Genomic DNA, 13596 nt, shown 5'->3' on the forward strand with positions numbered 1-13596 from the left:
ACTCCCTCAGTGATTGTTCTCCTCTTCTTGCTTTTATCCAGTAGTCATTTGTCCTTGATGGATTCTGTGTGACGCGGCTCCTTCAGGATTCCTGATGTTTCACCGTAACTGTCTCCGGTTGACGTCAGTCCTCAAAGTCTGTCCCTCGTCACACGTCAGGATGTGGAACTGCAGCGTCACACACAACAACACAATGAAGGACACTTCACATCGTGATGTTCAAACTGTTCATGCTTTTTTATGATGTAAGAAAAGGAGCAGAGATCTGAAGACACAACCCAGTCTCATCAGAAAACGTTCAGTGGCAACGTTGGTCCACTTGGAACGACGTTACCATCTCACAATCTGGCCTCTCAGAGTGTGAGATGGTAACATTTTGTCAGCCCATTGTTTTGCATTGGCGTGTTCTCACGTCACGTGACTCACAAGCTCCCGTCTGCGGAGAGGAAAACATGGCGGATATTCCTTGTTCTCTCAGATAAAAATATAGTTTTGTAACTTAGTTTGGGCATAAAAATACATTCTGACACCATTTCTAGCGAGAAATGTGCTCTTTGCTTCCACAGTCTTCAGCCAGTTCGTGCTTATGATAAATATTTTAATAGTTATCGCGAATGTTTTTATCGTTGCTATGAGGGTTGCTATGACGCTGCCATGCCAGCACGGCGCAGCGTGCTGTTAAAATCACCGTCCCTGCGTGGTGTCCCTCAGTGATCGTGAATGTTATTCACGTTATATAATATTAATATTTGAGGCTAGATTACACCTCTAATGCGAAGGATCCTGCGAGACCGTTCATCCCGAAGGGGGACCGACTGCGCCACGGACGGACCAGGCGAGCGGAACTGACGTGTGGCTTTTAGTAAACATCCGGTTCTTTAACTCGGGGCTGCGTAGTAACCACCGAGCGCTGGGAAGACAAACGATGTCATCTTCCTTCTGTCAGGTGAGTAGTTTATTGTTTTTAAAGATCGTTACGATCTAGGTTTACAGTCCGAGTGCTGAGACAGCGGTTGCGGAGTCCGTTGATACACACAATGCTAATCTTCAGCTAATACGCCATTGTTAGCCACATGCTACGGCCCACCGTAGCCTGTGCTACCTGGGAGGTGAATACATGGTTGTTGAAACCAGTTCAAGACGCTTAGCTCATCATTGAGGGACGCTACAATATAAATATAAACATGAATTTGATATATGAATGCTTTAGATTAATAAGGAGTGTATTTCTCTACCATTACTCCAAAATATCAGATCAATTTGGTTTAATGTATAGTATGCAATATGACAATAATGTTTCCATGTTATGGAGTTGCAATTCATTTTATAAAACAATTCCTATGTTCTGTTTTTTAATCAAGGACGATCCAAGTGAAGGTACAGGAGTTTCATTAACGTCAATAACTTGGACCGAACACTTTGTTTTGCTTGATGAAGAGCAGGAAGGGCAGCCTGGAGAGAAAGAGAAGCCGGGTTGAGCCCACTACCATCATCCACGTACCACGAGGAAGATGCGGGAGAGAAATGATCCTACCATTAAAGAGGTACTTTTAAGTTACATACCAGAAACACCATTTTATATAATATGCCAAATATACATTTTTATAAAATCCCCAAAGTACGCTTGCTGACATACAAGTTAATATCACACTGAAAGAATTTTGATCAATCATGCTTCCCTGCTGTGATTGTTTAACTGGGAAAACAACTTTTTCCACAGGAAGGCAAGTCAATTTAAGGAATACATGTTCAAAGTTTTCCTCTGTTATGTATAATGATGACCCCCATCAAACATAATGTTAGCAATCTTTACACCTTTTAATTTATTCTGATTATTTCTGTCTACATGTGTGAATTTGCCTTCATTAGTTTCAGAAAAGAGCGATGATGTATCGGTCACGGGGCGGCAGCACGAGACTCCGCAAACTAGTCTGTAAGCAAAGTAGACAAAGGCATCAAGGTTGCGGCCTGCCATCATTGTTATTTTGCTTAAGGGACTGAATATGTATCATGTAGAAATATTAGCATTTCCCTTATATCTACCAAAACTGCTTGTTTCACAGACTGCAGTTTTGTTTTGGTCCGATGTGGTGTGCAAATACAACCGTATCGGCAATGGGTTGTGGGGCATTAACATTTGTAACTCTAATTTTGTTTTGACAGACTGTGAAAAGAGCGTTGCGAACATCACCAATCTACAGGAAGACACAGTCCAGTAATGGGTGTCAGAAGTTCAGTAGTGAATGACAGGTACTGTGGAAAATGTGTGTCATCGTTGTACAATGTCCTTTGACTCTGTTTACACAAGGTTAACACAAAAAGGTTTGATCGTAAACTGATATTGGTATGAATTCATGTTATTCTCCTCTTCACAAGAAACAAACAATCCAAATTACCTGCAGAACGCCCTTGATGGACGCTTCAGATGCATCGTCAGACTTGCGAGACAGCAAGATGCAAACTTTAATGGCAATTTATTTGTGTAACATTCTGTGACCAAATGTATAGATAACTTTTTGTAGATTGTAAAAAAAGATAACCCATTTATTAAAAAAAAACTACACTAGAATTACCGCACTGCGTTGTATGACTCCGCTAATCATCGCAGTGTCCGTCTACATATTTCTACATATTTTCTCTCGTATAAATGACACTGTGTCTCTTGACAACTGAAACCATAAGATGAGGTCACTGTGGCCTTGACCTTTTGACTTTAACACAAATACACAGTTAGACAATCCGAAAACATACAGTTATGCCAAGATATCTTTGGTTTCACATACTAGATGGCATAAGCAGAGACATCAACTCAGGGAAAATATTTCTGTAGAAAAGAAAGCCCTGTACATGTGAATGTATACATCAATCATGCTTCCCTGGAAGCATACGTGTGTATGTATACATACACACGTACAAACGCACTATTGAGACGTTTTGTTTTTTATCATATATTCTCAGGAAGGACTGATGCATGTACTGAGACGGGACGTGAGGGCCTACTCTGCGTGCTCAGAGTTCAAGCCCAGCAGGGTGCAGCGGGCCTGACATATTCCGGAACAGCAGCACAGTCTTTGGATGACTCCTCTGAAGATGAAAACATGGCGAGGTACTTCTCCACTGATGAAGAACTGTGAGGGCTGTGATTAGCTACACTCTCTTGCTACAAGGCTACTCTTGCTACTCCCTGGCAGCCTTAGGAAGGCATTAGCTTGCTGTTGGGTAGCTGTTAGCTTCAGCATTTTCAGATTTAGCGGCCAGTCTGACGTTTATGTTTAAAAAAAAAAAATCGGAGGAAACCATCTTCATAATTTAACACTATGGTTTGTTTGTGTGTCCTTCAGTTCTTCTCAAGAGAAGCAGTACAGGTGTGCCTCAGCTCCACGGTCCCTCCTGCAGCCTCCGCTCCTGATGCTAACCTCATGTCTCCATCACACCAAGCAGCAGACCTGGAGTGACAGACCTTTCTCCAGAGCTGCTCCCTCCCTCTGAAACCCCCCTCTCCAAAACACTATTTGTGGCGTTTTTAAAGTCTTATTTGCATGAGAATTGTTGATCATAACATTTCCAGCAGATGCCTTAATGTAATGTTTTTGAACAATAAATGACATTTATCATAACATATTGGTATTTCCTTGCACTTCTACACCATGATATTGTCAGATAACATTACATTAAAGCAGTGAATGCTCTGCTTTAAGCAACATAAACACACAATGATTCAATGGATCTGAAGTAGAATGGGCACATAACATTCTGTAGAGAATGCCTCAGTAATTGAAGTCAGAAAATAAATTTCTTTATCTGAGGTTCCAGTCATTTATAGTCACAGGAAAGCACACAGGTCTGGTTGTCTAGGGACAACCCATATCATATTGTTTAAGATGTGTAACATCAAGTTTGTGTATCAGTGCAAAATACATACCGTCATTAGTCAAGAGTTCACTCTTGTTTACACAAAATTTAGGTGACCCAGATGTTTCACAATGCATCTGATAAGGTCTTATGAGAAACATTCTTAACATTAAAGAAATGAACACAGAGGATAACAATATATGTTTGACTCAAATCAGTAGCTGGTAATCAGCAGCCTGACTTATTCAAACACATTAATACTACAATGAATGAGGCAGGGGTTATCTATCAGAAATCATTTCTGGGACATTCATTTAAAAGATCTCCAGTATAAGCAAATGTGTTTTACAATTGGTTTACATTCAAGTGTGAGGCTGTCCCATCACATGGATTTATGACATATATATTGTTTGTATGAGCTGTCCCTCAGTGAAGTACTTGCACTTCTTGAAAAGCTCTATATAAATAAGATGTATTATTGTTTATACATTGCTTTATACATGTTTTCCTAAAAGTCACTGTAGATACAGAAACAACAGTATGGTTCAGGTGACAGTGAGTTGAATGTGAAGGTCATTTCAATGAGCTCAAGAGAAACCTAATGTGACGATATAGTTGATTTCTGATAGATAACCCCTGCCTCATTCATTGTAGTATTAATGTGTTTGAATAAGTCAGGCTGCTGATTACCAGCTACTGATTTGAGTCAAACATATATTGTTATCCTCTGTGTTCATTTCTTTAATGTTAAGAATGTTTCTCATAAGACCTTATCAGATGCATTGTGAAACATCTGGGTCACCTAAATTTTGTGTAAACAAGAGTGAACTCTTGACTAATGACGGTATGTATTTTGCACTGATACACAAACTTGATGTTACACATCTTAAACAATATGATATGGGTTGTCCCTAGACAACCAGACCTGTGTGCTTTCCTGTGACTATAAATGACTGGAACCTCAGATAAAGAAATTTATTTTCTGACTTCAATTACTGAGGCATTCTCTACAGAATGTTATGTGCCCATTCTACTTCAGATCCATTGAATCATTGTGTGTTTATGTTGCTTAAAGCAGAGCATTCACTGCTTTAATGTAATGTTATCTGACAATATCATGGTGTAGAAGTGCAAGGAAATACCAATATGTTATGATAAATGTCATTTATTGTTCAAAAACATTACATTAAGGCATCTGCTGGAAATGTTATGATCAACAATTCTCATGCAAATAAGACTTTAAAAACGCCACAAATAGTGTTTTGGAGAGGGGGGTTTCAGAGGGAGGGAGCAGCTCTGGAGAAAGGTCTGTCACTCCAGGTCTGCTGCTTGGTGTGATGGAGACATGAGGTTAGCATCAGGAGCGGAGGCTGCAGGAGGGACCGTGGAGCTGAGGCACACCTGTACTGCTTCTCTTGAGAAGAACTGAAGGACACACAAACAAACCATAGTGTTAAATTATGAAGATGGTTTCCTCCGATTTTTTTTTTTTAAACATAAACGTCAGACTGGCCGCTAAATCTGAAAATGCTGAAGCTAACAGCTACCCAACAGCAAGCTAATGCCTTCCTAAGGCTGCCAGGGAGTAGCAAGAGTAGCCTTGTAGCAAGAGAGTGTAGCTAATCACAGCCCTCACAGTTCTTCATCAGTGGAGAAGTACCTCGCCATGTTTTCATCTTCAGAGGAGTCATCCAAAGACTGTGCTGCTGTTCCGGAATATGTCAGGCCCGCTGCACCCTGCTGGGCTTGAACTCTGAGCACGCAGAGTAGGCCCTCACGTCCCGTCTCAGTACATGCATCAGTCCTTCCTGAGAATATATGATAAAAAACAAAACGTCTCAATAGTGCGTTTGTACGTGTGTATGTATACATACACACGTATGCTTCCAGGGAAGCATGATTGATGTATACATTCACATGTACAGGGCTTTCTTTTCTACAGAAATATTTTCCCTGAGTTGATGTCTCTGCTTATGCCATCTAGTATGTGAAACCAAAGATATCTTGGCATAACTGTATGTTTTCGGATTGTCTAACTGTGTATTTGTGTTAAAGTCAAAAGGTCAAGGCCACAGTGACCTCATCTTATGGTTTCAGTTGTCAAGAGACACAGTGTCATTTATACGAGAGAAAATATGTAGAAATATGTAGACGGACACTGCGATGATTAGCGGAGTCATACAACGCAGTGCGGTAATTCTAGTGTAGTTTTTTTTTAATAAATGGGTTATCTTTTTTTACAATCTACAAAAAGTTATCTATACATTTGGTCACAGAATGTTACACAAATAAATTGCCATTAAAGTTGGCATCTTGCTGTCTCGCAAGTCTGACGATGCATCTGAAGCGTCCATCAAGGGCGTTCTGCAGGTAATTTGGATTGTTTGTTTCTTGTGAAGAGGAGAATAACATGAATTCATACCAATATCAGTTTACGATCAAACCTTTTTGTGTTAACCTTGTGTAAACAGAGTCAAAGGACATTGTACAACGATGACACACATTTTCCACAGTACCTGTCATTCACTACTGAACTTCTGACACCCATTACTGGACTGTGTCTTCCTGTAGATTGGTGATGTTCGCAACGCTCTTTTCACAGTCTGTCAAAACAAAATTAGAGTTACAAATGTTAATGCCCCACAACCCATTGCCGATACGGTTGTATTTGCACACCACATCGGACCAAAACAAAACTGCAGTCTGTGAAACAAGCAGTTTTGGTAGATATAAGGGAAATGCTAATATTTCTACATGATACATATTCAGTCCCTTAAGCAAAATAACAATGATGGCAGGCCGCAACCTTGATGCCTTTGTCTACTTTGCTTACAGACTAGTTTGCGGAGTCTCGTGCTGCCGCCCCGTGACCGATACATCATCGCTCTTTTCTGAAACTAATGAAGGCAAATTCACACATGTAGACAGAAATAATCAGAATAAATTAAAAGGTGTAAAGATTGCTAACATTATGTTTGATGGGGGTCATCATTATACATAACAGAGGAAAACTTTGAACATGTATTCCTTAAATTGACTTGCCTTCCTGTGGAAAAAGTTGTTTTCCCAGTTAAACAATCACAGCAGGGAAGCATGATTGATCAAAATTCTTTCAGTGTGATATTAACTTGTATGTCAGCAAGCGTACTTTGGGGATTTTATAAAAATGTATATTTGGCATATTATATAAAATGGTGTTTCTGGTATGTAACTTAAAAGTACCTCTTTAATGGTAGGATCATTTCTCTCCCGCATCTTCCTCGTGGTACGTGGATGATGGTAGTGGGCTCAACCCGGCTTCTCTTTCTCTCCAGGCTGCCCTTCCTGCTCTTCATCAAGCAAAACAAAGTGTTCGGTCCAAGTTATTGACGTTAATGAAACTCCTGTACCTTCACTTGGATCGTCCTTGATTAAAAAACAGAACATAGGAATTGTTTTATAAAATGAATTGCAACTCCATAACATGGAAACATTATTGTCATATTGCATACTATACATTAAACCAAATTGATCTGATATTTTGGAGTAATGGTAGAGAAATACACTCCTTATTAATCTAAAGCATTCATATATCAAATTCATGTTTATATTTATATTGTAGCGTCCCTCAATGATGAGCTAAGCGTCTTGAACTGGTTTCAACAACCATGTATTCACCTCCCAGGTAGCACAGGCTACGGTGGGCCGTAGCATGTGGCTAACAATGGCGTATTAGCTGAAGATTAGCATTGTGTGTATCAACGGACTCCGCAACCGCTGTCTCAGCACTCGGACTGTAAACCTAGATCGTAACGATCTTTAAAAACAATAAACTACTCACCTGACAGAAGGAAGATGACATCGTTTGTCTTCCCAGCGCTCGGTGGTTACTACGCAGCCCCGAGTTAAAGAACCGGATGTTTACTAAAAGCCACACGTCAGTTCCGCTCGCCTGGTCCGTCCGTGGCGCAGTCGGTCCCCCTTCGGGATGAACGGTCTCGCAGGATCCTTCGCATTAGAGGTGTAATCTAGCCTCAAATATTAATATTATATAACGTGAATAACATTCACGATCACTGAGGGACACCACGCAGGGACGGTGATTTTAACAGCACGCTGCGCCGTGCTGGCATGGCAGCGTCATAGCAACCCTCATAGCAACGATAAAAACATTCGCGATAACTATTAAAATATTTATCATAAGCACGAACTGGCTGAAGACTGTGGAAGCAAAGAGCACATTTCTCGCTAGAAATGGTGTCAGAATGTATTTTTATGCCCAAACTAAGTTACAAAACTATATTTTTATCTGAGAGAACAAGGAATATCCGCCATGTTTTCCTCTCCGCAGACGGGAGCTTGTGAGTCACGTGACGTGAGAACACGCCAATGCAAAACAATGGGCTGACAAAATGTTACCATCTCACACTCTGAGAGGCCAGATTGTGAGATGGTAACGTCGTTCCAAGTGGACCAACGTTGCCACTGAACGTTTTCTGATGAGACTGGGTTGCAACACAAGCTTCTCTCGTCTCTGATGCAGTTCTGCTCAGGTTCTCCTCTGAGCGTCTGTCCCGGACCTTCTCTGGTTTCTTCAGGTCTTGGTTGGGTTCTGTCTCTGGAAGAGCTCGAGGAGCTTGTGAGCACGGAGCCTGAACTTCTGATCCATCACACTGTAAATAATGACATTCCAGCAGCTGTTGGAGGCCAGAATCCAGAAGGCGAAAAAGGAGAAGTTGCACCATTTGTTCCCCAAAACGTTTCCCACCACGAAGACGGCGATGGGGGTGAACGACGCTGTAAAGGCCACCGTTAGAGTCCCGATGGTCTTCGCTGCCTTGATGTCAGAGAAGGTGGGATTGGTTTTCCTCTGGCCCTCCGACCCAGCCAGGTGTTTCCTGCGTTTGGAGTGCTGCCGGATGCTGGACAGAGACACGATGTTTATCACCACGGTGCCGCAGAGGAGGGTGAAGTCAAACGCTGGGAACAGCAGGAGGATGTTCCAGGCCTGGCTGGGGAACTCGCCCACGACCCCCAGTGCGAAGTTGCACATGCGGCTGCAGGAGTTGTACTCCAGAGCGATCTCGCTGCTGAAGAGCATCGGACACACGGCCAAGAAGAAGCTCCCCGCCCAAGAGAGGACGATGAGGGTGGTGGTTCTCCTACGAGTGATCACGGAGTCCTTGTGCAGCGGCATCAACACCGCGATGCTCCGCTCCACCGTCAGCAGGAAGATGGTCGATATGGAGACCAAGGTGCAGCCGGCAAAGATGGGCCCGATAACGTTGCACGGGTGGAAACTCACCACCTGCGAGTTGTGTGAGGTCCACTCTGGTGCAGAGTCCGTCACCATGAGGTAGACCTCGGCGTAGACAGACAGCGGCACCACGAAGATCCCCACCGCCAGATCCGCCACGGCGAGGGACGCCTTCAGGTACCCCTGTGGCGTGTGGACGTGCTTGGTCCCCACCACCACAGCCAGAGTCAACAAGTTTCCAAACAAGATGGCGAAGACCAGCAGCACCATGAAGAGCACCATGAGGACTTTGTTGGCCAGCGTGCAGCAGCACACGGTGCAGTGTGCCGGGTCGGTTCGGTCCAACATGACCGGTGCCTGCTCTCAACCACAGAGACAACAATCACTTCATGACCTGCAACACAAACACAAGAGTGTGAGTCACAGACCACCTGACCCATAACCACAGACCAAAACAACTCTATTCAGAGGGATGGAGGGGTGGATGACATGTGATGAATGATGGAGGATGATGGAGGATGATGGAGGATGGTGGATGGAGGATGGATGATGGAGGAGGATGGAGGATGGAGGATGGAGGATGGAGGATGGAGGATGGATGATGGAGGAGGATGGAGGATGGAGGATGGAGGATGGAGGATGGATGATGGAGGATGGAGGATGGAGGATGGAGGATGGAGGATGGAGGATGGAGGATGGAGGATGGACACTCCTCCCTCCTGGAGTGACAGGAGATGGATGATGGATGATGGATGGTGGAGAATGGATGGATGATGGATGGATGATGGACACTCCTCCCTCCTGGAGTGACAGGAGATGGATGATGTCATAATCGGTCAACAGCTGTAATAGTAAACAAACTCTTTGATCCTTTAATCTGCAGCTTCTGTTCATCTTTCTTTTAACTTGTTTCAAACATCCAGAGACAGACAGAACCAGGCGACAGTCAGTGTCCTGCTGTCTGTCTCTGGATGTCTTCATGTCCCTGGGTCAGGACGCTGCTCTGGGCTGAACCCTGTCAGGACTGGTTTGGTTTCCCACATCCCGCAGCCTCCCTGCACAGCCACTGACGCAGAAACCACATCCCCTCAATAAGACTAAATCCACTGAACTGCCCCGCGCGCACGAGTCCGTGCGTCTTCATGCTGCGGCCACGTCCACTCACCTTTCACAGGAGGACACCAGCTCCTTCTGGAGGAAGATGTTGAGCATCTGTTTAGATTCTCTCAGTTTATTCCTGCAGATGTTGACTCACGCGCTCACGCGCTCAGATCAGAAAGGGACGCGCACTAAACTCCACTCCGGGTTGAAATTGCGCGCAGTTACGCGCAGCGGCAGGGGGGGTCCGACATGACTCCGCAGGAGGAGCAGCTCAAACCCTCCCGAAGGGGGACGAGAGGAGAAGACGTCCGGAACCAGGAGGACGCACCGGATCCCCGACGCGCAGGAGGATGGATCCGTGGACCCGTGCGTGAGAGTCTCCTCCGCGGCTCCGTCCATTGGCTGAGGACGACGATGATGACAGAGAAGCACCCCCCCCCCCTACACACACACACACACTCCGCCTAAAGCCAGTGCTGGGATGTAACTAAGTACATTTCCTCCGTTACTTCATGTATCTGTACTTAAAATCAGATTAAGATTAAGATCCATTTATTCATCCCAAACACATGCACAGACACACTCATGCAGGTAGGGAAATGTAACCTCTGCTTTTGACCCATCTGGTGCAGGACACACAGAGCAGTGAGCGACCATGTACGGCGCTCGGGGAGCAGATGTTGGGGGAGTAAGGTGCCTTGCTCAGGGGCACTTGACAGGGTAGGGAGACTCTTGGATTTTTGGACAGATCAATCCAGGTTCGTCTTTTGTTGTCTCTCCGTGGAGTCGAACCAGAGACGAACCAGAGACCTTCTCTGCCCATAGTCCAAGTTTCTGCCACTAGACCACCGCCTCTCAAATTATATTTGCTTATTTTAAAATATATATTGATGCTGGTTATTTTCAGGCTTTTCCCTTTTGCTCCACTCGTTAGTTCCTGGTTGGACACATGTTCTGTTTGAACTCCTCTGTGAGACACACTGGAGCTTCAGTCAACTTCACCACGTTCATCACTGAACATCTCTCAGGTGAAGGTGGAGCTTCAGAGGCCGGACGTGACGTTGTTTCCAGCACATTAAGCCTTTTTCACCAAAAACTGTATTTGTTTTTTTCTCATTTTGATTCTGTCGTGCGTTTGAGATGTCCTCAAGCCTTTCAGCTAGAAGGAGTCTGATTGGTCGTCAGCGTTTTGATTCCTCTTCCTGCTGAGTCGGGTTTCAGCAGCTCACTTTGAATCATCATTTATTATTCAGTGAAAAACTAACAGGAAAAAAGTCAAATTCAGGAAACAAAAACATAATCCTGTGATTTCCTCTCTCACGCTCTCTGTGTGTGTGTGTGTGTGTGTGTGTGTGTGTGTGTGTGTGGGGGTGTGTCTGTGTGGTGTGTGTGTGTGTGGTGGGTAATCTTTAATCCAGAGGTCACTGCAGGGGTCCTCACTCCAGCGCTTCAGATCCCAGGGTGAGGAGTTTGTCTCTGGACCTTGAATCTGCCGGGTCAGCTGCTTCGGTCAAAGGCTTTTAGGGATGTGTCGTATGTTGAGAATAAGAATATAACTTTGAACAGAATTAATTTACAATCAGCAGCTTCAGTTCAAACACAATTGAATTCAGATGCGGTTCCTTGTCGCAGTGGGATCTTCTTCATCTCTTCTGGTTCAGTTCAGATCGTCTCTTTCACCCCCCTCGTCTTTGTGTGTTAAATTGAAAATGTGCGTAAAAACAAAACTTGTAGAAATGTCAATGTTACATCAGTCACAAAATATCCATGATAGAATATTCTGAACACAACGTTTCACTTGATGAGCTGTTGTCGAAGCTGGTCCTGCTGATTGGCCTTTGACCTTTGGTGCTGGAAGCAGTTTCTGTCTGAAGTCTGGATCCAGTGATCATTTACATCCTGTAGTATGTCTGGTGTTGATGAAATGAAGAAGATTAACGAACCTGATTAATGTCGACTTCACAAAATAATCTATAGGCGACAAAAACCTTACAGGGAAACTTACAGAAATGATCAGAGTGAGAAGATAATGTATGTTGTGATTTGGCGCTATACAAATAAAATGTATGTAGATTAAATCTATGTTCTGGAAAAGGCCTGAGAGCGATGAGTCTGCAGATGGACAGGACGAGCTGCATCTCTGCACAGAGCGGCAACTGAGGAGAGGAAGCTCGGGGGGGGGGGGGGTTATACAGTATACAGAGAGATGGAGATCATTACTGTGGGGTGGGGGAGGAGAGCAGGGGGAGGATGACACAGCAGCCAGCAAGGCAAAGGCGTCCAATCCAGCCGGCACGCCACCAACGAGTGTTGGCTTAATTCGCTCTGACTGTGACGTGCTCGTTGTATACAGGGAAAGACAAGCACTGCCCCCCTCCCCCCCTCCTCAAAACTTCCTCATCCCCCCAGCTGGGCCGATGAAGTTGGACTGGGGGCTGATGCCGTGGATTTCAGGCGACAGATTGGAGCTTCACGGCTCTGGGTCACGTTCGAGTTTGCGGTGATGTCATCTCAGTTTGGTCTTGCGTGTCCGAGCGGGTGGAGGGAGGGGCGGAGGGGAGGAGGTTTGTGGGAGGAGCTTCCTCAGCTGCAGCTTTAAGAACAAGATGAGACTCGACAGCTGCAGTTTGAATTTATATAACAAGGGTTTAGACGGAGAAATGTTCTTTTCACTGTGGACACGAGGATCACGAGCTGAATTCAAACAGGAGAAGATAACACGTTGCTGAAGTCTGTGGACACTTCACAGCAGCATCAGAATCCTGGAGTGACCAGTTGGGCTCTGATGGTCAGTGGGGGGGGGTATTTCATGAGAAAATACAGTAATCCAAACAATGCTACACTTTATGAGAAATGGATCGATTTTTTTTGCAATTTTAAGGAAAGTGATAACACTCATTGTTGCATCTGCACTTTCAATCGAGTCCCTCCCAAAATCGAATGTTATCAAATTGTTAAATTCCCCACTACGTTTGTTGCTTTAGCGTGAGGTGAGGACAGAGCCTCCGTGGTGGAGGTAAACCACGATTGCAGTGTCCACATATTCTATGTTGTGTATTACATGAGGTTCTGATGAGGAGGATCTGCAGCAGCTTCACCTACAGGCTGGATCCGAACAATGGAAAAGAGTTGAAAGGATTTTTAAAAGCTTCATGAAATCAGAGATGAGAAGAAGAATTGATTAAATTATCATCAATCTATCAATCCAGATTTATACTTCAGGTTCTGATGAGTGAGTCCAGATCTTTACTTTGGGTTCTGAGGACGGAGTCCAGGTCTTCAGGTTCTGAGGACTGAGTCCAGGTCTTTACTTTGGGTTCTGAGGACTGAGTCCAGGTCTTCAGGTTCTGAGGATAGGGTCCAGATTTATACTTCAGGTTCTGAGGAGTGAGTCCAGATCTTCAGGT

The 13596-nt window shown here is 44.3% G+C and overlaps 1 protein-coding gene and 2 long non-coding RNA genes across 3 annotated transcripts; 1 reads left to right on the plus strand and 2 right to left on the minus strand.

Annotated features, from left to right (window-relative positions):
• Positions 1–284: 284 nt before the first annotated feature.
• Positions 285–3617, plus strand: LOC133965542 (uncharacterized). The gene is made up of 5 exons (XR_009923875.1): positions 285–946; positions 1362–1544; positions 2164–2250; positions 2959–3106; positions 3342–3617. It is a non-coding gene; the product is annotated as an uncharacterized LOC133965542 (long non-coding RNA).
• Positions 3618–5001: 1384 nt separating this feature from the next.
• Positions 5002–8331, minus strand: LOC133965536 (uncharacterized). The gene is made up of 5 exons (XR_009923874.1): positions 7673–8331; positions 7075–7257; positions 6369–6455; positions 5513–5660; positions 5002–5277 (listed from the first exon to the last, which is right to left on the minus strand). It is a non-coding gene; the product is annotated as an uncharacterized LOC133965536 (long non-coding RNA).
• Positions 8332–8382: 51 nt separating this feature from the next.
• Positions 8383–9436, minus strand: LOC133965604 (trace amine-associated receptor 8b). Its single transcript, XM_062400247.1, has one exon. It carries the CDS (start codon positions 9434–9436, stop codon positions 8426–8428), a length of 1011 nt encoding a protein of 336 aa, XP_062256231.1. The 3' UTR covers positions 8383–8425.
• Positions 9437–13596: the final 4160 nt, after the last annotated feature.

The sequence above is a fragment of the Platichthys flesus genome, chromosome 11, assembly GCF_949316205.1.
Source record: "Platichthys flesus chromosome 11, fPlaFle2.1, whole genome shotgun sequence".
NCBI classification, from domain to species: Eukaryota; Metazoa; Chordata; class Actinopteri; order Pleuronectiformes; family Pleuronectidae; genus Platichthys; species Platichthys flesus.

Bases quoted from the DNA above. Each gene is read 5' to 3' on its own strand.
- LOC133965604 (XM_062400247.1), bottom strand. From the start codon at position 9,436: ATGTTGGACCGAACCGACCCGGCACACTGCACCGTGTGCTGCTGCACG.